The sequence below is a fragment of the Mustelus asterias genome, chromosome 25, assembly GCF_964213995.1.
Source record: "Mustelus asterias chromosome 25, sMusAst1.hap1.1, whole genome shotgun sequence".
Classification (NCBI taxonomy): Eukaryota; Metazoa; Chordata; class Chondrichthyes; order Carcharhiniformes; family Triakidae; genus Mustelus; species Mustelus asterias.
In genome coordinates, this window is record NC_135825.1 from 35740211 (window position 1) to 35766880 (window position 26670).

Genomic DNA, 26670 nt, shown 5'->3' on the forward strand with positions numbered 1-26670 from the left:
CCTGAGGCTTTGGAGTATATAGTGTGTGTGTGTGTAAGTAACTCTACTAATAAATCTGTAAAGCTAATTTATCTGGCAACTGGTTTACATGGGCATTCAAAATGTCCTAAAATAGACTTATTAGGCTGTGTCACCAATTTTCCATTTTTTTTTGTCATGTACATTTAATGCGACCTTTTGTTTCACCTCTTCAGCTTGCAAGTGGAGTAGGATGATGAAAGTGCGTAGGCCCGTGTGTAGGTGGTGTGGGAGGAAGCAGCAATGAACAGTGAGAAGAACCTCTCTGCTGATAAGCAGTTTCCTGAGCATTCGGGGAAATGCAGCAGTGTACATTATAGGCAGGGATTACCACAGAGAGTGAGAGAAAGAGAAAGAAAAGAAACACCAATCTTCTGTTGATCGTTTTAGCTTTTACTTTTCGGTGAGTAAAGAAGCGGAAAGGCAAACAGAAAGCACAAGGGGTCAGAAAATTTGGCTGTGCCTTGAATGGGTTTAAACTTGAGAAGTTGTGCGGTTGAACTGGTTTTCAAAGTCCAATTTGGCTGCTCCTGTCAGCATTGCAGTATGTCGATGGAATTATGAAACTGTGATACATGTTTGTTCCTGCCCTTTTTCCACTTAATGTGCTCTGTGTTCTCTGCACTTTTAGAAACAAACTTCATGGACACAGTCTGAGCAACAGTCAGCTACTGCCATGGTGATGTAACATTGTCCTCCATACATTTTAAATGTATTCCTGTTGTTGGTAAGTTACTTTGAGATTTTTTTTCTTGCTCTGTGATTAAAATGATGTGGCATATATACCAGTTTCATACCTGTTCCTTCGTTCTGCTTTGTACCTGTGACAGAAAAAATGGGTAAATACATTGTGTGTATTTTAACAAGGTAAAATAAGATTAATCTAACACAAATTTGAGAAACAGATACAATATTGCATTGTATTTTGCAGAGTATCATGAAAGAAATGTTTGTCCAGATTTTTAAACTCTGATATCACTTAAACAAAGTGTAGTGTACTGAAATGGTAGTCCTCAGATTCATAAGTAGTTCAGATAAAAAATGAATGAAACTGTATTTAAGAATGAGTTTAATAGTACAGTTCATTAAAATATGTGCCTATTGAGAAAAATAGATCCATTGTATTGTCATTGAATTCTTTTGCTGATAGAATTAGTTCTGAAAATAGTTGAAGCATTTCTGTGGTCTTTATTCCAAACATAGAACACGAAGGAGTGCCACATGGATCAGTTATGGGTTGTTCTTTCTGTTTTCACTTCTGGTGCAATTTAACAGCAGATTATCTCAGAAGATAATATTTTGCAATGCACCTTTTGATTATGATTGCATTCGCATCTGAAATATTTGAGGCTCAAGTTGGATAAAAACTTTAAAAATTGTATTTAAAGTTACATTTATCAAAAGTTAAATTGAATCTATTATTATTATAAAGAAATGGAAAGCTTAAGTATAAGTAATTTCTATTAAATTATTGACCATTATGGGCAATGTATCCATTATTAAGGTATGATTTTCCGACAATATGCCAATTACTTTCACAATGAGTTAGCTCCCAGTTTATGAGGCTGTAAAACTGAGGACTATACAATGTCAAAGTGAAATTTGAACAAACTTGTTGCTAATGAGGAATTGATGCACTTGGATGTCAGTTTTTCCTTTGTGTTGTGCTTCTTGCTTATACACAACACTAGCATGCATACACAAAAAGTTGCGAGAAGCACATGAGAATTAGAACATACCATTGATAAGTGTATGGTTACCAGGATCCATCCCACAGGAGAAGGTCTGGCACAGAGAGGCTTCCAAACATCCTTTCCAATTATCCTGATGAATTTTAATCTTGCAAACACATGTTTATTTCTAGTACGGTCAACACCTTTTAACGGAATATTCCACTGGAGAAATCAGACATGTTAAATCCAAAATCTTTTTACTTTCATTATATTACCCATTTGAGATTAAATTCTTTCAGTTGTGTGTTCCTGTTAACTGAAGAAATTTGGCTTGCACTTCTCATTCTTTGATAAATGTCAGCTATTCATTACCATACTCTGTATCACACTCAGGAAAGAGCAACCAGATCGCACCTAAGTGTAAATTGGGATAATCTATGAGAAAATGTTTGAGAAACTGTGCTTTACAGTATAGATTGGACATTTAGGGGAACATCACTCACACGTATAAAATATTAAGCGGCATAGATATTACTATAAGTTACCTCAAATTCAGCCAGGTAGGTGGAACAGCATGCATCAATTCAATAAATTGATATAACTTTAAAGCAAATGCAAAAGGAAGGAAGGTGACTAGAATTTAGAATAATCTGTCATATTAATGAACTCAAACATAATAAGAGAGACTCAAGATGTAACTGACTGCAATAATAGGAGATTTGGAGCTGTCGGAAAGTTGAATTTTGATGACATAGAATCTTAGAATCCCTACAGAAGCAGGCCATTCAGCCTATTGAGTCTGCATCGACCACAATCCCACCCAAGCCCTATCCCCATAACTTTGTGCATTTACCCTAGCTGGTCCCTCTGACACTAAGGGACAATTTATCATGACCAATCCACCTAACCCGCACATCTTTGCACTGTGGGAGGAAACCAGAGCACCGGAGAAAACTCACGCAGACACGGGGAGAAACTCCAAACAGACAGTGACCCAAGCTGAGAATCGAATCTGGGTCCCTGGTGCTGTGAGGCAGCAGTGCTAACGACTGTGCCACTGTGTCCTTGACTTTTGTTGTTATTTTCTTATTTGTAAGTAGTGCAAAGGGAGGTTAATGAAGGAATCAGAGTCTATTTGTTGCAGAAATATGGCAGTCATGTGCCTTTTAAAGTGATCCCAGTATATGACTTGAATCTTACATGTGATGTACACAGCAGTGACAGCTTCTAAATGGTATTGGGTGGAATGTTCAACTTTGACAAAGCTGTGAGACAGGCAACAGTGGATCAGTTGCCCATTATACACCTAGCATAACTGTCAATCACATTTTTCACAAAGTCCTGTGCAATGGTTTTATTCACTATCTCTATTAGATGAAGAAATCTTTTGCATCCATTATTATCTTCAATGTGCCTAAATTACATAAAGATACCAGAAACTGAATATAGTTTAAAGTCCTGCAATTTGAAGGAACATCTTATTACCTGTAAGACGGTAGCTGTTATATTGATATAATTCTTTATAATAGATGCCTTAATAAACTATTATTTCATTGCCTATTGCTGAAAAAAGACATTTCGTTGAAGCTTTTCATCTTGCACTCACCAGAACAGTTGCAAGAATATCAACATCAGGAAAGCAGTACGAGAAGAAAGTGCTGATTTGTTGACAAGTGGATTCTGATTGGTAGAGCTTGCCATGTAAAATGCACCAGTTAATGGTGACTGACAGTTAACTGACATACTAGTTGAGCAAGCTGCCAGGGAGCTGTATACCATAAGCCTATCTTCAGCAGTCAACACAGACATTGGGATTCTTGCAGTTCCACACACTATAAGGTTGGCCTTAGCAGCAACGCCATAAATAGGACCAAAACCATTTGCTTACAATGCAAAGTTGATGCTGAAATAGGCTGCATCGCCGATATCCTAAGGAATAATGACTACTTGATCCCTGATTAGATCATTTTGTGCTGTATATCATGCAAATTTATGAACAGACCCAAGACCGTCGATTTTGGCCCTGGAAAGCACCCAGTCCATCTCAGATTATGCTGAAAAGGCAAGATATCTCAGAGGAACGGTGAAGTTAGCTGTTTCACACTGCTACTATGCACTTGCAATGCAAGTGGTGTTTGCTACTAATAGGATCCTCCAGTCAAGTCAAAAAGACATTCTACCTCTCACAATTGAGTAATGTAGTAAATGAAATTCAGTGCCAGTGCAATGTCAGGTATGTAGGCCGTACATCCCAAATACTGGCAGAAGGTATCAAACAGCATGTCCCTGCTGCTGTTCGCAATGGGCAAGGTACATACTGTCCCCAACCAGTCCATGCTCAAACAGTTCCACACGCTATAAGGTTGGCCTTAGCAGCAACGTCATAAATAGGGCCAAAAACTATTTGCTTATGATGCAGACTTGATGCTGAAATAGGCTGCATTACCAATATTTTTAGGGATAATGACTACCTTGATCCCTCATTAGATTATTTTGTGCTGTATATCATGCAAATTTATGAACGGCCCCAAGACCGTCAATTTTGGCCCTGAAAAGCACCCAGTCAACCTCAGATTACCCTGAAAAGGCAAGATATCTCAGAGCAACAATGAAGCTAGCTATTTCAGTGTCAGTGTGATGCCAGGTATGTAGGCTGTACATTCCAAATGCTGGCAAATAGTACCAAACAGCATGTCCTTGCTGCTGTTTGTAATGGTCAAGGTACAGACTGTCCCCAACCAGTCTGTGCTCAACCACAATATCCAACATTAGATGTGATTCCGCAATTGGACAACATTTGCATAAAATCCTTAGTGTGCTAAAAATTATGCTGACAACCAATTTAAGGTTGTAATTTGGGCTCGCAACATGGCACAGTTGATAATCAGAGGACATAAATATGTGATTGATAAATGAATCAGAGGTAATGTAAGAGAACACTTCTTTATGCAGTGAGTTGGAAGCTACTCATATTAATAATGGAAACTACATATTAGTATGCAAGGACCAATTATTTGCAGACAGGAAGAACATGTACACACATTGCGCCTGTTTCAGCTAAGTAAAATAAAAGATAGACATTCACTGGTTCATTCCTCAGGTCATTGCCTTGACCAATCAGATTCAAGCTGCCTGGTTTAAATTCTAAGCAATGCTTAACAGTTAACTGTCAGTCACCATTAACTGGTGCATTCCCATGGCAACACCTCTCCCAGTCAGAGTCCACTTGCCAACCAATTGACACTCTCTTCTCATACAGAATACAGTTGTTGCTTCCCTTAACATTGGCATTTTTGAGAACCTCCTAATGAGTGCAAGATGAAAAGTTTTGACAATTTTTTCTCAACAATATGCAAATTCTGTACTACCAAATATTCTTTACTTAACAAGTAATATCCAACTTGAAAAATATACAGTTCAATGCGAATCTTTATTGCATGGTGACATCTAGTATATATATAGACACGCGAACATATAAGCAATTTTACACACAATATTTTTTCTCACTCACATCAACATTCCTAAACTGCAATATAACCTTAAAATATTTACCTGCGGGATGCCTATTAAAGTACAAATCCTGTCTCATAGTGATGTTACAACCTTTTTTCACTAAACCAATTTACTTAACTTTGTGTGCAAGATGATCTACATATCATGATATAAAATTATTAAAGCTACCTGTAACCAAAGATTAATAGAATGATATGGCACAGGAGGAGGTAATTTGGCCTATCATGCCTGTGACCTCTCTGTGGTACACTTAACCAGATACTCTCACATCGTTATCTTTCTCCATAGTCCTGAATATTTATCTTTCAATTACTTACCAAATTCCCTGATGAAAGCCACCGTTAAAATTTTCTTCCATCACCACCTCAGACGATATATTCCAGATCACAACAACTCACTGCATTAATAAATGTTTCCTCACATTGCATTTGTTCATTGGCCAATCACCTATCAACTTCCTTTGATTATCATTGAATTTTCCTGTTCATGATCGTGAACACATCCATCAAATTTTCTTTTAACCTTTATGAGAACATCCCCATTTTCGCCATGTAGTTGAAGTCCCTCATTTTGGATAACGTTTCAGTAACTGTTTTATAGAGCATGGACATCCTTCTTCAATTGTGCTGCCCACAATTAGTCATAATATACCAGGTGAAGCTAAAGCAGTGTTTTATAAAGGTTTAGCAGAATGTCCTTGCTCTTGCCCTTTGGATTTTCACCACAATGGAGACTACTGCATGGAATTTAGAAGGATAAGGGTGGGGGGGGGATCTCATTGAAACTTACAGAATACTGAAAGTTCTGGATAGAGTGGATGTAGAGAAGATGTTTCAATTAGTAGGAGAAGTGGCATAGTGGTTAGCACTGCTGCCTCACAGCGCCAGGGACCTGGGTTTGATTCTTAGCTTGGGTCACAGTCTATACGGAGTCTGCACGTTCTCCCTGTGTCCATGTGGGTTTCCTCTGGGTGTTCCAGTTTTCTCCTACAGTCCGAAAGACGTACTGGTTAGGTTCATTGGCCATGCTAAATTCTCCCTCAGTGTACTCGAACAAGCGCCGGAGTGTGGTGACTAGGGGATTTTCACAGTAACTTCATTGCAGTGTTAACGTAAGCCTACTTGTGACACTATGTGGTGGACCTCAGTTGTGCCTTTGTCCTATATGGACCACCGTTGTGTGTGTTTGTCATACCTGGACACATCCCCTTCCAGTTTGGTTCCTCCCCTCAGCACCTAGTATAAAGGTGGCTGTCTCCTCCCCCTTGTTCAGTCCAGGTCGGTTAATTGTTGGGATCTGCTCCTGATTCTGTTGTGAATAAAAGCCTACACTTATATTGGCATATCGGTAGTCTTTCGCCTTATTGATAGCGCATCACACTAATAAACTTTTAAAACTTTTTTTTAGACTAAGATCTGCGGGCACAGCCTCAGAATAAGGGGATGACCTTTTAGAATTGAGATGAGGGGGAATTTCTTCAGCCAGAGGGTGGTGAATCTGTGGAACTCATTGCCACAGAAGGAGGCCAGGTCATTGAGTATATTTAAGACAAAGATAGATTGGTTCTTGATTGGTAAGGGGATCAAAGGTTATCGGGAAAAGGTGGGAGAATGGGGTTGAGAAACACATCAGCCATGATCGAATGGAGGAGCAGACCCAATGGGCCGAATGGCCTAATTCTGCTCCTGTGTCTTATGGTCTTATCCTCAAAGTGGCAAAAAATCCCAGAAATGGACAAAATTAAAAGTCCCGCCCCTCCAAACCCAGCATTTCCTATCTTCACAAGGGGCGAGACTGGCGTTGGGCCGGTGTTCACACATGCACAGGGCCATTTAACTCACCAGCTATGCCCCACTTTGGATTCTTGCAGCCCTCCAGCATTGTGTACAGAGCAGACCAGATCAGAGAAGACTTGCTTTCTGTGCATTTCCTTTGGAGAACCAGCGTTCTCCTCGGAAATGTGAGATCACCCTGTGAAGTTATATTAAAGTTTTAATTTAGTGCCCCAGAAATGCCAGGACCTTAACTCACACTGTCCTTTTGTGACCCAAGAGAGTGGGATGGTGGGGCTGCTGCAATTTTTCATTGCCCCAACTGAGCCTTCCGCCCAGATGCAAGAGGAAAAGAAATTGTGCTTTGGAAATGCAGCTGAGGAAGCATAAAGAATGGGCATAGCACCCTCTCACATAAAGGCAATAGAGGCCAGTCAACATGGGTCCTCCATCTTAGAGCTCAGATGGAGGACCCAAAGGTCATGAAGAAGAGACAGTGGCACAAGCAACAGGAAGGAAGGGGAGGAGATGGAGAACAATGAGGTTCTATCCTGTGGAGTAGGTGTACAGAATGAGGACATCCTACTCAACATGACAGAAAACCAGTGCCAGAGAAGACTCAAGCTGAGTCCCAATGTTGTGACAGATATTTGTCACATGGTGCAGCAGCAACCTGATCCACAATTCATGTCCTGCCAGTGGCTGCAAAGGTAATCTATGCCTCAAGTTCTTTCCAGGCCTCAGCAGGAGACCTGGCTGGTATATCCCAACCAGTAGAACACAGATGCATTAAGGAAGTCACTAATGTCCCATTTGCTCATGTGAGGGAGTATCTTAGTTTCACCATGGTTCTCAAGTCTCAGGCTCAGAGAGCCACAACCTTTGTCCAAATTGCAGGCTTCCCTCAGGGGCAGGACATAATTGACTGCATTCATGTCATAGCCAAAGCCCCAACTCAAGCACATGGATGCCTTTGTAAACCCCATCAATGTGTCAGTGATTTGTGACCACAATAAGGTGCTTCTTCAAGTGTAGTAAGAAGTTTAACAACACCAGGTTAAAGTCCAACAGGTTTATTTGGTAGCAAAAGCCACACAAGCTTGTGTGGCTTTTGCTACCAAATAAACCTGTTGGACTTTAACCTGGTGTTGTTAAACTTCTTACTGTGTTTACCCCAGTTCAACGCCGGCATCTCCACATCTTCAAGTGTACACAGATTCCCGAGATAGCTGCCACTACTCCTTCGTACTAAGGAATCTACAATTCCCCAATCTATTTCATAGAACCATACAATCCCTTCTTATAAACTGCACACAGAACATCCATCTGCGCAGATCTAAGGTTGGCTCCAAGGGGACAAGGACATGGCCAATGACCCCCTAGAGGCACCCACAGTTGGAGGCAGAGCAAACTACAATTGGCAGCTGTGTTGTAACCGGGAGCACCATCGAGCAGGCCATTGGCATTTTAAAAATAAGGTTTTAATACCCCAGTTGCTCAGATCAACCTCTGCAACATATCGCAACAAAGGTTTCAAGATTAGTTTTTGTGGGCTGCATGCTGCACAACATTGCACAGTGTGAAGGGGAAAGCTTCAACCACTGATGAGGAAGAAAAGGAGGAAGTGCAGGAGGACCTCGGGGACTGCAACGGTTCAAGCATGTCACCACTACCTTCTCATGGGCAATTAAGGATGGATAATAAATGCTGGCCAAGCCAATGTTGCCCATGTCCTGTAAATGAATTTTTTTAAAAAGAAGCCCAAGTGCCTTCGGGCTATTCCGATAGAGAGGAGGATGCTGAGCCCATGAATGGCAGAGCAGAAGGGAGGCAAGGGCATGTATCCAGGGCTGATACCATGCAAGAGGGTGTCCTTGTCAGAGGGGTCCTTGCCCAGAACAGATTTTAGTAACCTTCTCCAAAATTACTAATGGCAGCAGACAATGGTGGTGACAAACCGTCACAGGAAAATCCTTGTACATTGATGTCCGAGGCTCTCGAGGGGTTGCCTATCCCTCACAAGGGAGCAAATGGGTTAGATTCTATTGCATTCAAACTACAACTATTCTTTCCATTATAAACATGGTCATCAGTATTTCCAAATAGATATGGAAATGAATCTCTTTCATCCTGGCCCCCTCACATGAAGGCCATTAACTGTGAATGAAGCACCCATGCCGCCATACGTACCATTGTCAAACCATGACTGCAATGCAGATAATGGCAGGAATGAAGGCGTTAAGCCCCATACACTTTGACATAAGTGTATGATGCATCAATCATGCAAATATGACATCTTGCACATGATTAGAGAACTGCACTGTGACTAGAACTTGGTGCTATGTGCATTCCAACAAATGTTTTAGGTTAAGACCTGGGACTCACATGCATCAGCTCTGCCTTAAATCTACCCTTGCAAACTGTTCAAACCACATCCTGTGACATTGGAAATGACAATACAGTCACTGTATTGGTGACAGTGGACAACTTGTGTTAACTGGGTGATACATGACCTACTGAGCTGAACGGCCTACGCCAATGACAAAGTACAATACTGTAATGTGGATTAATGTCTCGCACCCAGCATTTGGTCATGGAGTTGGATCATTACCTCCTTTAATGTCACTTATAAATGGAAAGTGTAGGATATACAAGGAGCTGTTAAATGGCAGAGCCTTTGACCTCTGGACTCTTATGTGATACAACAGAGAAACAGAGAAACTCTCATGCAACTCCCCAATCAGGCCACATCATTGCTCTAGATGAAGCCATATCACGATGCAACTTAGCATGCTGCCTTCAATATTACCCGTAAGAAGGGGCCTTACATTTTTATCTTTCCTTTTGAGCTCTCTATTATACATATTATACAGAGCATGCAGAGGTGAAAATAAATTTATTAGACAAATGTTCAAATATGCTATATGCAATGTGAATACAGTAACTATGGCGAACCCATTGAACTCTAGGTGAGATAGCACCCTCCAGTCCAGCATACTTCTATGAAGTGCCCCTCCATATAGTTGAAATGTCCTCCCCACATGCTAACCTGCTGCTTTGCTTCCTATTAACTATTATACTTCCCATGGTTTTACCCCTCCCTTTCCCCCACTTGCTAGTTCAATTAATAAGTTAATTAATGAAAATGTAAGTCAAGAGGGTCATAAGCAACTCAAAATATATTGCTATAATTCAATTTCTTATGCTTTCATACACATGTACATCTTTTTTATCTATGAATACTCTTAATGGTATGTTTGGGAGAAGGGCTCTGCACTTAACTTGCTGCCATGTATTTTGTTTGATTTATTTTTGTCACATGTATTGGGATACAGTGAAACGTATTGTTTCTTGTGCACTATACAGACAAAACATACCATTCATACAGCACATAGGGGAGCAGGAAAGGAGAGGGTGCAGAATATAGTGTTGTGGATGATGCTCCAATGTGACATACTCGAGGAAAATTGACTGCCCTCTTCGTCAGGTTCGCCAAACAGGAAAAGCTCCCAACTCTGTGAACCCGACCCATGGATAAAAAATCCGGGTCCCAGTCTCAATTTAATAAAGATGTGCTTTTTTAACAACCTGCTCAACTTGTTTTGTCACCATCAAGTATTTGTGAACATACACCCCTAGGTTTCTCAGTTCCTGCATCACCCTTCCCCACTTTAAAATTGTACCATTCAATTTCTGTTGCCTCTCTTCCTTCTTCCTCCTCAAAATTAATCATTTTGCGCTTCTCTGCATCAAATTTCACCTGCCATATATCTACCCATTCCACAAGTCTGGCTGTGTCCTCCTGAAGTCTGTTCTAGTTTCCTCATTGTTATACATGCCAATGTTAGTGGACCTTCATCTTGCTAATCATTCTACTGCATAGTAGTTTGTGAAATGCTTTCTGGAAGTCCCAATTTGCAGTGTCAACCACTCACAAACACTTTCCATTACTTCACCACCCACCATCACGTCAGTCTGCCTGGCCTGTAATGTTGGGTTTATCATCCAATCCTCTACCGCATAATCTATGGAAGACTGGAATAATGTGATCAAAGATTTTTCAATTTCCACATTTGCTTCCCTCAATAACCTCGGATACAACTTTCCTTCTTTGAGTACGACCAATCTTTGAAGCATCTCCTCTTTATCTATTTCTAATGCTATCCACTATTGCTACTATCTCCTCAGGAACTGCTACATTGGCAGTATCCTCTTCTCCAGTGAAAACTAATGAAAAGTATTTGTTTCATGGTCAGATACGCCCACGCACTGATCTGCGCATTATACTACAATATATTTAGAAAGACCCATTATCTCCACACTAGTCTGTACATCATACCACAATGCAGAAAAGCCCATTTTCCACTTACTAGTATATGTGTCGGACTACAAGATACACAAAAAAAAATTACACACACTTCAATTTATGTATCATACTGCAACATATGTCAAAACTTCCATCACCCGCACACTAATCTGTGTCATACTACTATGTAGAAAACCTTCATACGCACACACTAATGTACATATCTTAAGACAATGTATAGAGAAAACTGACCAGAGTTCCTGATTGCTACAGAAACCCGACTAGAATTGGTGTGTGTTGAGGGATTGTGATTCCCCACCCCTCCTCCAGCTTTCAAGTAGCCTGGCAATATTAACTATGAAAGTCCGACACTAGGCTGAAGCATCAAATAACAACTGGTGTCTGTGGAACTGTACTATAGCAAGGAGCAAATACGGTGAGGAGGGGACAAGGCAGGTGGAGACAACTCCAGGGAGTGGCTGGAATAACAAATTCCTCAGCTTGAACTAAAAGTAACTGTTTGTCACAGCATCAATTATTTTTGCCCAGTAGATTTCAGAAATGAACGCTTAACCATCTTGACTGCTGACATTTTTGATCTTGAAATAAGTCATCAATTTGCAAAAGAAAAGATAAAGGCACAACTGTAGAAATAAAAGGTTTCATTCTTCTCATTTTAATGCAATGCCCATTCAATATGAATCAAGCACAAACTATATTTCGTGCACTACAAAGTCATTCATAACCAGGAAATAGAAAGGATATGGAAATTGTGCTGCTTTCAACTATATCACAAAATAAACAGTAGCTTTGTTCTCCACCTTTGTCCACCTCAGAGAAAAATGAATAAATAGCTTCAATTAACTCAATTCTTTTCAGATGATGCAGCTATGCTAACTCCTGGATCAACAGTAAAAGCCGCAGTGGGCTGTATTATGCTCTGGAATAGTTTTAATATTTAATTATCTGCACTAATACAATTACTAATCAAATCCAACATGAAATGATTATGAAGATCAAAAGAATATTCTATAAAACTGAGTCAATATAAATCCGACCATGAAAAGCTTGGTTTAACTTAACAAATAACATCAGCAACTTAGTCTTTGACCAACATGTACTGGGTCAATAAAATGCTGAAATCCTGAATTGCCTGAGAGGTTCTTTTTTCCCTCTGGGCTTTAGTTAAATCAGGAGGTAATAGAACCATATACAAAACTCATTGATTTTCAGCATAGATTTTGTTTAGTAGAAATTTCAGGTATTATTCTGATCCATAAATGACCTTAAACATGTCAGGGTTATATGAACTTTAATGCTGTTTGTTTCGATTTCTATATTTAGTGATTACCGTGCAAGATTTTTTGTTGCCTCATGTGTCGTTATTTCCATTATGAGGTTTATGTTTTAAAGTATTAGAATTACACATATATGGATATTGTCAAAGTTTGAAATAAAATTCAATAATCTTCAGGCTGAAGTTTGAATTTTGTGTTTCTCACCGCAACAATTCTTTTAAATTTTCTGATCATTTACAGTCAAGTTGCCATTTAAGGGGTGCCTTCACATCCGAACCAGCCTGGATATTGTGGAGCCTGCAGGTAGTCTCAGCCCAGGCCTGCCTTGTTCTGAGGTATATTCAACGCACAGCATGGTACAATCTGGGCTAGCTTCTATTCCGGTACATACTGTGAGGTCAACCTGCAAAAGAGAGCATGGATCCTTCAACAACGTTCGCCACATCATTCAAATCAGTAAAACAAAGCCGCCTTCAGGAACGGTAAGAGGAGAATGATTCAACAGCTGAAAGAATCACTTCTGCAGAGAACAATTTCAGTCAAAATCATAGATTTAAAATAGTTGGGTTTTTTTAACATGAGAGCAGAGGAAATGTCTGTACGGAATAATTTAGCAGAACCTTTGTATATCTATGATCTACTGATCATGGTCTTTTGTGGCAATAATTTCTTAATAACACCTGCTATCATGTAAATCTCCAAATCATACACCATGGGCTCAATATTAATTCTGTTGATCCTCTGAAGGCACCATGATTTTTCCCAGTGAATAGGAAAACCACATTAGATCCCTACTCTAGGCTCATTTGCATAATGTCACCCACAAAGATATGATGGGGGAGTAATACCATTTCTAAATATCATTAAGAATGCCATGCGGTCGACCCAGGTAGCTGCCCATGGCACTGTCCACCTCCAGGGAATTGAGATAAGTCTGAGTAAAGATGCTGAAATGAATTTCGCCCCCTGCAAGTTGGCTTCAATAGAGAAAGGTTAACCAGGCTCCTGCTGCTAATTGCAGTTGGAAGCATATATGTGATAATATCAAACCAGGCATGGAAGGATCCATCTTGTCTGTGATCCCCTCCATAGCAACATAACCTGCTGATTCTCATGCTGCTGACCTTTTCCCCTCTGCTCTGCAGTTAGGTTGATATCTTCTGCATCTCTCGGAGTTGAGGGATAGTGTGGTAAATAAAACAAAATGAGCCACGTTGTTCCCAGAACTTAGAACTGAGATGACCCGAGGAGGTGCATCACTTGTTAACTTACTAGCAACTTACAGCTATTGCAAAGTAACAAAATTGTTTGCTGCAATGACTAAAAAGCTGTTAATGGTTCTCACTTTCTTTCCAAAATGGAGGCCAGGGAAACTTGGAAGTTTGTTGCTAATTGTAGAAGGTTCCATAAAAAAAAAATTGATGACCAACACAATGGGCTGGATTTTCCATGCCGTCACTGGGTGTATTTTCTGGGGGGAGGGGAGATGGTCATGCCCACACTTAGCTAACCCAAATAATATGCTAGTTGGCAGGCGCTGAAAGGGGCTGCCTACCATGTTTAAATGAATAATGAAAGGGCAATTGGGCTTGTTCACTAACCTATTGACCTGAATAATACACTGTCCACACCACAATATGACTGGAGTGGGCAGGCTGGTAACAGAGGCAGGCCATTTTTCGAAGCGCTACAAGACAAAAGGCAAGAAAGAAAGTGGTGGGCACCTCAATCAGGCAGCTGCCCTGCATGTATTGGGAGCACCTTCCTGCAAGATGTCACCCAGCCACCTTCTTTCCATACCACCTGCCTTACCAAACCAGTTTTATTCAACATTGGAGAAAACTTTATTTATGCCCAGTTGTTGACCTGCCTCATTGGTAAGCTGTGGCAAATAAGATGGTGCAGCAACACATAAGTTCCCTTGCATTGAGACCCCCATCCTGCATTTATAATGAATTTGTCACAAGGGGGCAATGGGATGGGGATCACGGGTGGCATGTAGGCCTGGAATTTCGATTGGCCAGGATTTTTGCAACACTTGCAGCAGAAACGTGGCAATAAAAGAAAATCAAGACCATGAAGCCTGTGCAGCTATTGCATCAGTTAAGAAAATTTCATGTGCCTTTACTCATGACTTTTGAATCTTCCTTTGCATTTAGCAACAAATTTTTGCTTCTTTTATCAAATGAAAGCAGCATATTCAACCTAATCCCCTTTCTCATGAAACTAACAGGATCACAATTTTACCCTTTATTAACATCGCATGAGATGGGAAACTGGTGCCCGATCCTATCTTTGAGATTTCCTGCCAGACAAGTTTGATTAAAATGACCCCTCAAATACCTCATTGAAATGGGGAGGCAGTGGCATAGTGGTATTGTCATTGGACTAGTAATCCAGAAACCCAGGGTAAAGTTCTGGGGTCCTGGGTTCGAATACTGCCACGGCAGATGATGAAATTTGAATTCAATAAAAATCTGGAATTACAAAAGTCTACTGATGACCATGAAACCATTGTCAATTGTTGGAAAAACCCATCTGGTTTATGAATGTACATTAGGGGAGGAAATCGGCTGTCCTTACCTGGTCTGGCCTACGTGTGACTCCAGACCCACAGCAAAGTGGTTGACTCTTAAAGTGTCATCAGGGATGGGCAATAAATGCTGGTCCAGCCTGTGACGCTCACTGCTCATGAATGAATTTTAAAAATGTTAGTCTTTAAGTTGAACGCTATTAGGTGCTCATGCTACAAAGTTGCCCAGAGTCAGAAAATCTTTGGTGCTTTTATTTGTCGCATTACCTCACTATTACAAGGCAACATGATTGAATGCTGTTAAGTCAAAGGCATTACTAAAACAGTGCTCGTGAGAAAGTGGCTTTACACTGAATCCTTGGCTCTTCCTTCTTCATGCTGCTGCTCAGCAATATCATCCAGAAGTATGATGCCAGCTTCTGCAGATCGAATGATGATGCACAACTTCATCTGTCAGCCTCCTACATTGGTCCCAAAGGCTGTTTCTGTACACTTCAATTTCCTGGTTGCGATTTAAGGCGTGAATGAGTCAAACTTTCCTATGTCTTGTAAGCATCAAAATTAAAAGCTTTTCTTTGACATGGCTGGCACTGGCAATCTCTCAGTCTTAACTTCTTCAATCTCCCTCATTGCCACCGCCTCGGGCTAAATAAGGAGGTGTAGAACTTTGATGTAATACTCGATGACCTACAAAATGTTCTTCCCCCGCATCAGTTCAGTTACTGAGACAGGTTTTCCATATTTCTCATGCCAAATGCTTCCATCTCCACAGCCCACCACCAGGCCAGAATCGAATCCACAAATTTATTCCAGAGAAGTTATTCTCAAATCGTCGGAAATGTGCAGCAGGTCCAGCAGCTCCTGTGGATAAAGCAGTAGAGTTGATGTTTCAGCTCGTAGATCTGGCCAGTTCTGATGATCGGTTATTGAACTGAAATGTTAACTCTATTTGACTCTCTAGTGGTGCTGCCAGGCCTGCTGCCTATTTCCAGCATTTTCTGTATTTAAATTTTCAACATCCATGGTGTTTTATTCTCAAATAGTCTTCTAGCCAGTCTCCACCCTCACTCAGAATGTTATAGCCCCTATTCTCATCCACCTAAGGTCCCACTCTCCAATCGCTTCCGTTCATTTTCTGCCCATTCTGTAACAAGTTGACTTTAAGAACCTTGGCCTTACTTTCAAATCCCTTAAACTCCATCTTAACTTACTTCAGTTTGCCTTCCACTGCACTTTCTACTACTTCAACTATGGCCTACATTTAGAGATTTCCCCTTCGAGATGGGGAACGGGAAGTGGGTTCTATTCCAGGTCGTAAACTCGCCTCCATTCCAAAACTGTAACTGGCAGTGATTTTTCCATAGGCTTAAATAGGTAAGGGAGGCGTCTGTTTCCAATAGGCTATCCTGGTGCAGGAACAATGGTGGACCTAGAGCATATGAAAGGAGGCCTGCAAAGGAGATCTGTAAATGTTCCTGTATCTGAGACAGCGGCTTTCAAATCATGTTGTCAGCTAATTGTTACCATGCGCAGCTTATTTATTAAACTCCCTCCTGCCTTTTCCAAACCCAGTATTCTAGAAAACATTGCTGTGCGTCCTCTATGTTGGAAGTATAAGGCAAGCCCCCTGTGTTCTCCTATGTATTTATCCCCACATGGACTACCACCTGTAAGCCCCTTCCTGCAACCTTTAATTCCGCATTATGTTTGAGAATGACATATTCAAATCATAAAGAAGAATTTAAACTTAAACAGCAGCACTTTATGAGGGGAGTGCCGGCTAAGGTTAACTACAAATAGATTAAAATATATTGCAGCAAATTGAACAGTGGGAAACATTCAAAGAAATAATTCAAAATGTTGATCAAAAATACATTCCATTGAAAAATAAAGACTTAGCGAGGAAGATCCATCCAGGGGATAATATTGGAAGAGGCTTAAAATGTTGCAAAGAATAGTATTAGTAAGTTTGAGGATTGGGGATATTTTAGAAACCAGTAAAGGGTCACCATAATGTTGATAAAAAGGGAAAAAATACAACATGAGGGTAAACCTGCCAGGAATATGAAAGCAAGTTGTAAGAGTTTTTTATTAATAAATAAAAAAGGAAGAGAGTAGCTAAAGTAAATATTGGTCCAATAGAAGCAGGGCAGGAGAAATTACCGTTGGGAAATGAGGTAGTGGCTGAGTCATTGAAGAAATATTTTGCAATTGTCTTCACAGTATGCGACACAAGTTACATGCCTGAAATAGAGGGTAACCAAGGGCCTAATAAGAATGAGGAAATTAAGGTCATTAATATCAAAGAAAATGTACTGGAGAAACTCAAGGGACTAAATTTCAACAAACCCAAGACCTGATGATCTACATCCTAGGTTCTAAAAAAAAATAGCTGCAGAGATAGTGGATACAATGGCCATGATTTTTCAAAACTTCTTAAATTCTGGAATGGCCCCAGAAGATGAGAGGTTAGCAAATGTAACACTGCTGCTCAAGAAAGGAGGGCAGGAGAAAACCGGGATAATCAGCCTAGTTATCTTGACACCTGTCATTGGGAAAGTGCTGGAATCTATTATTAATGAAGTCTTAACAATGCACTTAGAAACTTTGGGTGGGATTTTACGACCTCGCTCGGGCGAGATGTAAAATCCTGCCCGAGACCAACGGAGATTTCCATTCTGCTCGCCATTCCGGGGTGGGTGAGGCAGTAAAATTCTGGCCTTTAAGTTTAAAGTTTATTTATTAGTGTCACAAGTGCGCTTATATTAACACCGCAATGAAGTTACTGTGAGAATCCCATAGTCACCACACTCTGGCGCCTGTTCAGGTACACTGAGGGGGAATTTAGCACGGCCAATGCATCTAACCTGCATATCTTCTGGACTGTGGGAGGAATACGAAGCACGTGGAGGAAACCCAAACAGACATAGGGAGAACATGCAGACTCTGCATAGATAGTAATCCAAGCTGGGAATTGAACCCGGGTCCCTGGTGCTGTGAGGCAGCAGTGCTAACCATTGTGGCATCATGCCACCCCAAGTCGACAATGATTAGAACAAGTCAACATGGTTTTACAGAAGGGAAAAGAGAGTAGGAATAAATGAGGCATTTTCAAGTTGGCAGTCTTTGACTCGTGAAGTGCCTCAAAGGTCACTGCTGGAGCTTCAGCTATTTATAAAATTTAGGTGGGAATGCAAGCTGCGAGGAGAACACAAAAAGTCAAAAAGAGATATAAACAGATTAAGTGAGTGGGCAACAAGGTGGCAGTTAGAGTATAATGTCGAAGTGTGTGATTACTCACTTTTGTTGTAAGTATAAAAAAGTAGAATATATTTTAAAAGGAGTGAAACATCTAAGTATTCAGACTTGGATGCCCTTGCATAAGGAACACAAAAGTTAGTGTATAGGTACAGCCAGCAATTAGGAAAACAAATGACATATTAACCTTTATTGCAAAATGATTGGAGTACATGAATTAAAAAAGTCTTGTTAGATACTTGCTAGGTAGATACTGAGAGGTTATTTCTCCTGGCTGGGGAATCTAGAACAAGGGGGCACACATTCATGGTAAGGAGCCAATCACTAAAATTAGGAAAATATTTTTTCACTGAAAGGGTTGTGAATCTTTGCAATTCTCATGCAATCAATGAATACTGTGACACTACTGTGCCTTTAAGAAATGTATTTTTAAAATCATGTTCTCTGCAGTTTGTAAGCAGCTTTGATTTTTTTTTCATTGGTGCTGACCTGTCTGCTTAGATGTCCTTTTATTGCTACTAAACTTGGGTTTGGTTTATTTTTAATCTGGGCCTAAGTTTTACAAGTTTATGACCATTTTGAATTATTCGGGGAAGAATGATTGATAGGTCAGGTGACAAGAGGTTTTACTTCCAGTTTTGGTTGCTGGTTAGTTAGAAGGTGTTTGGACTTCAGGATTGATGCAGTATTCTGTGTTTCTCCCTGGTATTAGAAATTCTGGCTAGTTATTTGCAGTTTTTCTTACTTTCTGAAGTGGAAATTCTGGTGTTGGTGGTTTGCTAGCTAGAGGCCAGCAGTGACATTACCTCCACCTTAAGGTGCTGGGATTTCTAGAATGGAGAAACCAGAGTTTCAATTCTTTATGCAAAGGACTAATTCACAGCAGGTGTTGCAGAGCTGCAAAATCACGTGAACATCCTTGTTTTCTGTGCTAAACCTGGGACGGGTGTACGTTTGTAGGGAGGCAGAAAACATGGCCAGAAAATCCTGCCCAGAAAGTAATGTAGCTAAGTTTGCTGATGATACAAAGTGAGCTGAGCTGTGGACCTGAAGAAGGGGCTTGGGGCTCCGAAAGCTTGTGTGGCTTTTGCTACCAAATAAACCTGTTGGACTTTAACCTGGTGTTGTTAACCTTCTTACTGTGGGGCGGACACAGAGATGATGCAAAGAAATATAGGAAGGTTAACTGAATGGACAGCAAGATAGCAGATGAGTTATAATATGGGGAAATATTAAGATATTTACTTTGGTGGAAAGAATAGAAAAGCTGAATATCTTTTAAAAGATGAAAAGTCTCTAAGTATGGGTGTTCAAGGAGACTTGGGTAGACTTGTACAAGGAATGTTAAAAGTTGACTATACAGATACAGCAAGCAATTAGGAAGGTAAATGGCTTGGTTGCTTTCATTGTACAGGGACTGGAGCACAGGAATAAAGAAGAATGGGAAACGATCTCAATGAATTGTACAAGATTCTGAAGGGGCTTGAAAGGGCCAACTCTGAAAGATTGTTTCCGCTGGTCAGGAAATCCAAATTGCAGGGGGCACAACCTCAGGATAAGGTACTGATCATTTAGGACTGAGAGGAGGGGAACTTACTTCACTGAAAGGGTTGTGAACCTTTGGAATTCTCTGTCCCAGGGGGTTGTGAATGCCCCGTCATTGAATAAAGCAGCGTTTTTTTTTCTCAGAGAATCAAGGGATACGGGAATGGGCAGGGAAGTGGAATGTTATTTTTATTCATTAATGGGATGTGGATATCGCCGGCTAGGCCTGCATTTATTGCCCTTCTCTAATTGTCCGTGAGAAGATGGGACTGAGCTGGCTTCTTAAAACTGCTGCAGCCTATGTAGTGTAGGCAGTTGAAGCCCATGAACAACAGAATAGCATAGCAGACGCAACAGGCTATATGGTGACTCCTGCTCTGATTTCTTGTGTTGTTGAGTTGCCATTCGACCCCAAGCTGGATTTACCAGGATGCTACTGTCTGGCCTGGCAGGAACTTCGCTTTTAAAAGATACAAAAATTTAAACATGGAATGCTATGCCCTCATTCCCCCTCCCTCCCTCAACAGGCATACCCACCCCCCAAAAAAAAACTGTGAACACATAGAACACCCCCCCCCCCCCCCAACCCAATGGAACATCTCTGCATGGCACAACACTGCCTCCCTCCCCCCAAAATGCATCACCACTTCACCCCCGCCACCCCCCCCCCCCCCCCCCACTCCCCGGCACACCCTCATGGAACCCTCCCCCACACCCCCACAAAACACCTCCACCCTCCCCCGCCCACTGAACACCTATTCACACAATGCCCCTCCCCCAGTGAACACCCCCAGCAGTGGCTGGGAGGTGCTGGGTGCAGTGCCAAGGCAAAGGACAGTGATGGGGTGGTGCCAAGAGTCATTGCCTGGGGCTGTTCTGGGCAATGCCAAGGGTCAGTACCAGGTGGCTTGCCAAGGGAGCAGTGCCCAGGAAGTGCCAGGGGTAGTGCCCAACAGAAGGTTAAGTCCAGTCAGTACCAAGGGGCAGTGCCAGGGTAGTACCAAGAGTCACTACCAGGGGCAGTGCCCAAGAAGTTTCAGGGCCAGCCCCGGAGGACATTGCCAGGGGACCATGCCATGGGGCCATGCCCAGGCAGTGCCAAGAGGCCATGCCAGGAGCAGTGACCAAGCAATGCCAGGACCAGTGCCCGAGCCTGACCTTCTCTGCCCTGCCCAATGCATACACCTGAACTCCTCTGGTAGGTTCTGCTTGCCAGGTGCACACCCTGGGAGACCTGTCGGGTTCACATCAGCGGAAAGTCCCATACATGTAAACTGTATTTTGGGACTCACAAAAGATTTTCTGTACCTGCCGCTGATCCCACCCACTGAAAACAAGAGGGGAATATTCGTCCCTCCAACTTTCAGTGGGTTCCAGACGCAGGGTAATTAATTGACCAATGAAAGTTGAAGCTTCATGGACAATTTCCATGCAATCCAAACATCTGGGGTATGACCCTCCCTCTTTCCAGCACCTACATCTATGCCTCCTTTGGGTAAACCATAGCTAAATAATATAATAAGCACTTCAGATAGGATGTGTTCATTTTAAAAGTATGGGTTTTCAAAAGCTATAAAATAATAATACAGCATTTGATCAAACACGGTTATTAACCAGTCAAAAGATGTCAGATCACCACTCAAGGGAAATTACCATGATGTGCAGCTCAATTAAAAAGGATGGTTAGATTTTCTATTATTAAATAGTCTTTTGAAATGTATACTTAGACTACCAATATGTGATGGATGTAACATGAACTCTATTAGTCTATGCATTTTTCTGTCAGCACTGATCAACAGCAACCCCTGAGACACTAGTCTATTAGGGCTGTGGAAAAGTCACCAGCACCAATAGAACTGGTCAGGGCTGAATGCAGAGAAGCTTGTTTGCAGCTGGGATTATTGTTTTGGGTGTGTTGGTCAGGATTCATCTCCAGAGAATGAGTGAGATTGATGGAAGTTCAAATGGCACATAGGACGTTGGAAGGAACTGACTCCATAAACTAAAGGCCGTGTCCCATTATTTTATGGTTAAACCTCAGATTCAACATGATAAAAAAATAGATACGGTAAAAGAAAAAGTTAAATGATTTTTTATGTAACAAAATTGTAACCTTAAAATAGGAAGCATCTGAAACCTTTACAAAAAAAACCCCATGAGACTGTATGATGTGGAGATGCCGGCGTTGGACTGAGGTGGGCACAGTAAGAAGTCTCACAATATCAGGTTAAAGTCCAACAGAGTCACTCACCTGAGGAAGGAGCAATACTCCAAAAGCTCGTGATTCCAAATAAACCATTTGGACTTTAACCTGGTGTGGTGAGACTTCTTGCCATGAGAATGTAGTTGACTTTTGTTGTTATTGACAATTCAGTAGTTCAGAATGGCTTTTCTCTCAGTAAAATATATTGAGAAGCTATATATGGCATGGATAAACTATTCCAGCAACAGCTTAATCTAGCTTCACATTATGTACAACGGGCAAAGACTATTATTGTTTCTTACCTTTCGACACAACAGTGCCATTACATATCTTTCCAGGAGGAATAGAGATGAACTGGGGAAGAAACTTACCTGGAGCAAATAAAGATGTTGAAAATATTTGGCAAATTACCCAGTGATGCCCAAAATAATAATTGTAAAATAATTTGCAACTGAAGAGTCAATTGTGACACCAGTTGTATTTATATAGTCAGCAGAGTACAATGGAACCTATAGACAGGGATTGCTGTGAGGGTGAGAATGACAAAAGCTTAGTGTAGGATTCTTCAATATCAAATAGTGAAGTGATTAAATTGGAGCCACACAAAGGATATGGCAAGGTAACTGTCACTTGATTCTGGGGGGAATTCTGCCCTCATTGCGTAACAGAATCTCCAATTGGTATGGGAATGGACCCTTGGTGACATTTCAGTAATGGCAATTGTCTACCTGTTGCTTGCCAGTCACTGAGCTGGCCTCTATCAAAATCGCTTCAAGATGGGACCATGGTGAGGGAGCAGCACGGACGCCGGCGGTGCCAAATTGTGTGTGCACCGGCCTCTGATCCAGACACCAAACTCTTTTAAAACTTCTGCACTATGGGGTCAGCTTCCACATGTACACTCAATTCATCCATCTCTCAAAGAAAAACAAAGAACAAAGAAAAGTACAGCACAGGAACAGGCCCTTCGGCTCCCCAAACCTGCGCCAATCATGATTCTCCCTTTCCATAAATTCTCTGGAACCCTCCGCTACTTTTGTGTTGTCAAATTGTTTGTCTGACGTCTAGTTTGGAATTCTCCAGCCTCCCATTAGCGTGTTTCTCAGCAGCGGGATCTTCTGGTCCCGCCGCTGACAATGGAAATTCCCATTGTAGCCACCCCATGCCCCTGGGAAACCCATGGCGAAAGTGCACAGCTAGCGGCACCAGAGAATCCACCACTGGTGAACATAATCTCAGGAGAGCCACAAGTTCCTCTAGATAAATCTTAGGTAGACAGAAATCATTGGCTTGGATCCCACCACAAATTCTATTCCATTGACACTGATTCCTTGTTACTCCTTGGCAATTATCTCAGGCTGAATCTGTTCATGTCTGAATTTCCAAGTCCAAATGGGTATCACTGGCTGGCCAGCATTTATTGCCCATCCCTAGTTGCTCTTGAACTGAGTGGCTTGAACTGCCCATTTCAGAGGGCAGTTGTAACATTCAGAGTTAATATTTTATTGATTATTCTCCTTATCAAAATAAAAACAGGTTTATATTTTGCAATGTGACTAAAGAAATTTGTTCTGACTGTGTTAAAAAACCATTATACTTCACCAATTCTTTTAATCCTGGGTCTCCCAGGTATATTACTGTGCTCCCAATTTATTTTTTCCATCGTTCATTGCCTAGATCACCACAAAGGCAAACTTGAATATGAGTTTTCTGACATTTTTTCTCTACCTTAAAATATTACTTTTCAATTTCTTTTCTTTCATTTGATATCATACTTCCCCCAAACCCAAATAATAATATTAGAGCACACATCAATACTATACAAGCCAAATTCCTTGTCATTGTACACAGTCATTTTTAATAATATAATGTAAAAATGAATTAACCAAGACACTTAGAATCAAAGTAGTTAATGATACTTCCTGATTATTGACCTGTTTTGTTAATTATACACTCTGTTTATCTAATCTCTGTTAAAATCATTTCCCCTGCAAAGTTATTTTACTCACCTTTTTTATCAATCCAGAAGTTAGTCAGTAGACCCCAGTTTTGTTTAGTGTCATTCCTCATTAACATGTGATCCATTTAGTTTTCTAGTTCCTGTAACAGTTACATCTCCACTGTGATCTGCTACGTAAATCTGACCATTTTCAAGCGTGGGTGGTGCAGATTTCTCAAAAAAGAATGTGGTTCATTTGCTGATGCTGTGAACAGTGGGCCTCTGGACTTCTGCAACATATGAGCAAATACTGATCCAGATGTGCTGTGATCTTTGACATCTGCATATGAACTATAGAAGAGCTTTGTTTTTTTACACCTTCATATTTATCTTATTTCCATCAAAAAATCCATACACAATTCTAAATACACCTCATAGTCAGCTACAATGAGTTTTCAAAAGCTCAGTACATATTTATCTGGACTGCAGCAACAACCTGCATTTATTTAGAACCTTTTAATGTTCTAAACAGACCCATAATGAGCATTATCAAACAAAGTTTGACATTGAGCCACGGAGGAAATGTTATGACTTATGACGTAAGTTTTAAGAGAGAAGTAGAAAGGCAATGAAGTTCCAGAAAGGAATTCTAGAGTTTAGAGCATAGACAATTGAAGGTATGGTCATCAATGGTGAAACAATTAAAATCAGGGATGCGCAAAAGGCCAGAATCAAAGGAGCGTGAAGATCTTGTGTGGTTGCAGGTTTGGAGGAGGTTGCAGAGATAAGGAGGGGCAAACACATGGAGGGATTTGAAGAAAACATAGAGAATTTTTTAATTACAGCATTGCTTGACCAGGAGAATGCATAGGTTAGTGAGTGTGATGATAGAATGGGACTTGACATGAGTTGGAATATAGGGAGCAGAATTTTGGTTGAGCCAGTTTAATGCCAGTTAGGAAGCTGACCAGGAGAATCTTGGAATAACAAGAGGTAGCAAGGACTAGGAAAATAAATGCACTGCAGTACAGGTGTCAAGAAACATAAAGGAGTAGATTTGAAGGGTGATTTTTGCACATTGGGTTGTTTACAAAAAAGAATGCAGGAAAACACAAGAAGATAAGTCCTTCTTGAGAGAGTGACATGGAGTGTCCATTGGTACAACATATTGAATGAAGTGACCTTCTTGTGAGCTGAGATTTCAAGATTCAATAAGAAAAGAAGATTTGGAAAGAAAGATTGACATTTATGTAGTTTTTATGACCTCAGATTATCCCAAAGCATTTTATGATTTACACTGTAAATGCTGTCACCGTTATAATGGAGAAAACATGGCACACAATTTCCGCACAGCAAGCTCTCACAAAAATGTAATGTGATAATGACCAGATAATCTCATTTAGTGATAATGGTTAAGGGTTAAATATTGGCAAGTAGACAAAGGAGAATGTCACTTTTCTCTTCGAAGAAAGCTTTAGGATTTGTATCTTAATCTGAGAAGGTAGCCACGGCCTTTTCATCTGAGAAATGACACCTGTAACAGTGCAGCACTCCCAGCGGGACGCCTCTGCTGCCAGAAAAGATGTCTCAGGGGGGAAGGTTTTGGGGTGGGGGGTAGAATATTCTTCCTTAAAGGCTGGGACTTTCTGGCACCACCGTGGCAGGACCCATCATGGCAGATATGGTGAGCCAGCCAAAGATCTGTTAATGTTGGTGGCACTGGTAAATCCCACCGATAGTCAACGCCAGACAATCCCTCCAGAAGTCACTTTAGATTGATAGAGTTGTGTTTATAATAATCTGCCATTCAAACACCACTTCCACTGAGTCCCTTAACTTGTTAGATTTACTCTAGCTCCAGTGTTTTCGCAACATTGGAAAACCTGGTGAGAAAGCTTCCTGTCTGCTTGTTTCCTGTGATTCATAAATAGATTTAAAATGACTGGTGGAGTGGATTTTAAGGAGGCCACAACACTGGGAAACGTGGTGTGCAGGGTGACTGAATTAGGCAGGATAAAAATCCTGACGATGGGTTGAAATGCAGAGGTAAAGTTAGTGCCAGATTTGGGGCATGTCAAGCCTCATGCTGGCTTGTGGCAGGCTCATACTTGTAATACATTTTCATGCCATGAGTACTCATTCATGTAAAACTTTATCTTAAATTACATCCCACTTTTAAGATAAAGTCAGTGGTGCACAAGAATCCCATGGCACCCAGTTCATGTTTGCTTAAAGGTGGCATGCACCAATCAGCTTTGTGCAGGTGTATGTAAGGTCAGCAGTTTTTCCTTGTTTAGGGCACAAGGGAGAAGAGGAGAATAATGGCAGCTTTTGTGGAGACTCAAGACCGGCAAGTATGGGTCAATAGTGGACGGAGGGAGAGTGGAGTGAAGTTAGGGGCATTGAAATGGGATCTTTGGGAAGATAGAGAATAGGGTCAGGAGATGGGCGGAGAGGAAGGGGGAATCTAGGGAGGACATAGAGTGGTATCAGGAGCATTGAGGAGTGAAGTGGGAAGGACCGGGCATCCTGGATGTGGTGGGGGGAGGAGTGGAGGGAGCAGTCAGTCAGGTTAGGAAAGTGAGGGAACTATAGGGCGGTTTCAGTGTTAT

At 41.1% G+C, this 26670-nt stretch overlaps 1 protein-coding gene across 1 annotated transcript in view; it reads left to right on the top strand.

The window, feature by feature from the left end:
- Positions 1–232: 232 nt before the first annotated feature.
- The window catches only part of LOC144511892 (receptor-type tyrosine-protein phosphatase R-like), a 110035-nt gene continuing 83597 nt past the window's right edge, over positions 233–26670 (top strand). The window contains exons 1-3 of the mRNA XM_078242323.1: positions 233–421; positions 650–745; positions 12821–13062. Of these exons, the coding sequence (XP_078098449.1) occupies positions 12998–13062 (65 nt within the window). The 5' untranslated portion in view covers positions 233–421; positions 650–745; positions 12821–12997. The remainder of the gene's footprint in view (positions 422–649; positions 746–12820; positions 13063–26670) is intronic.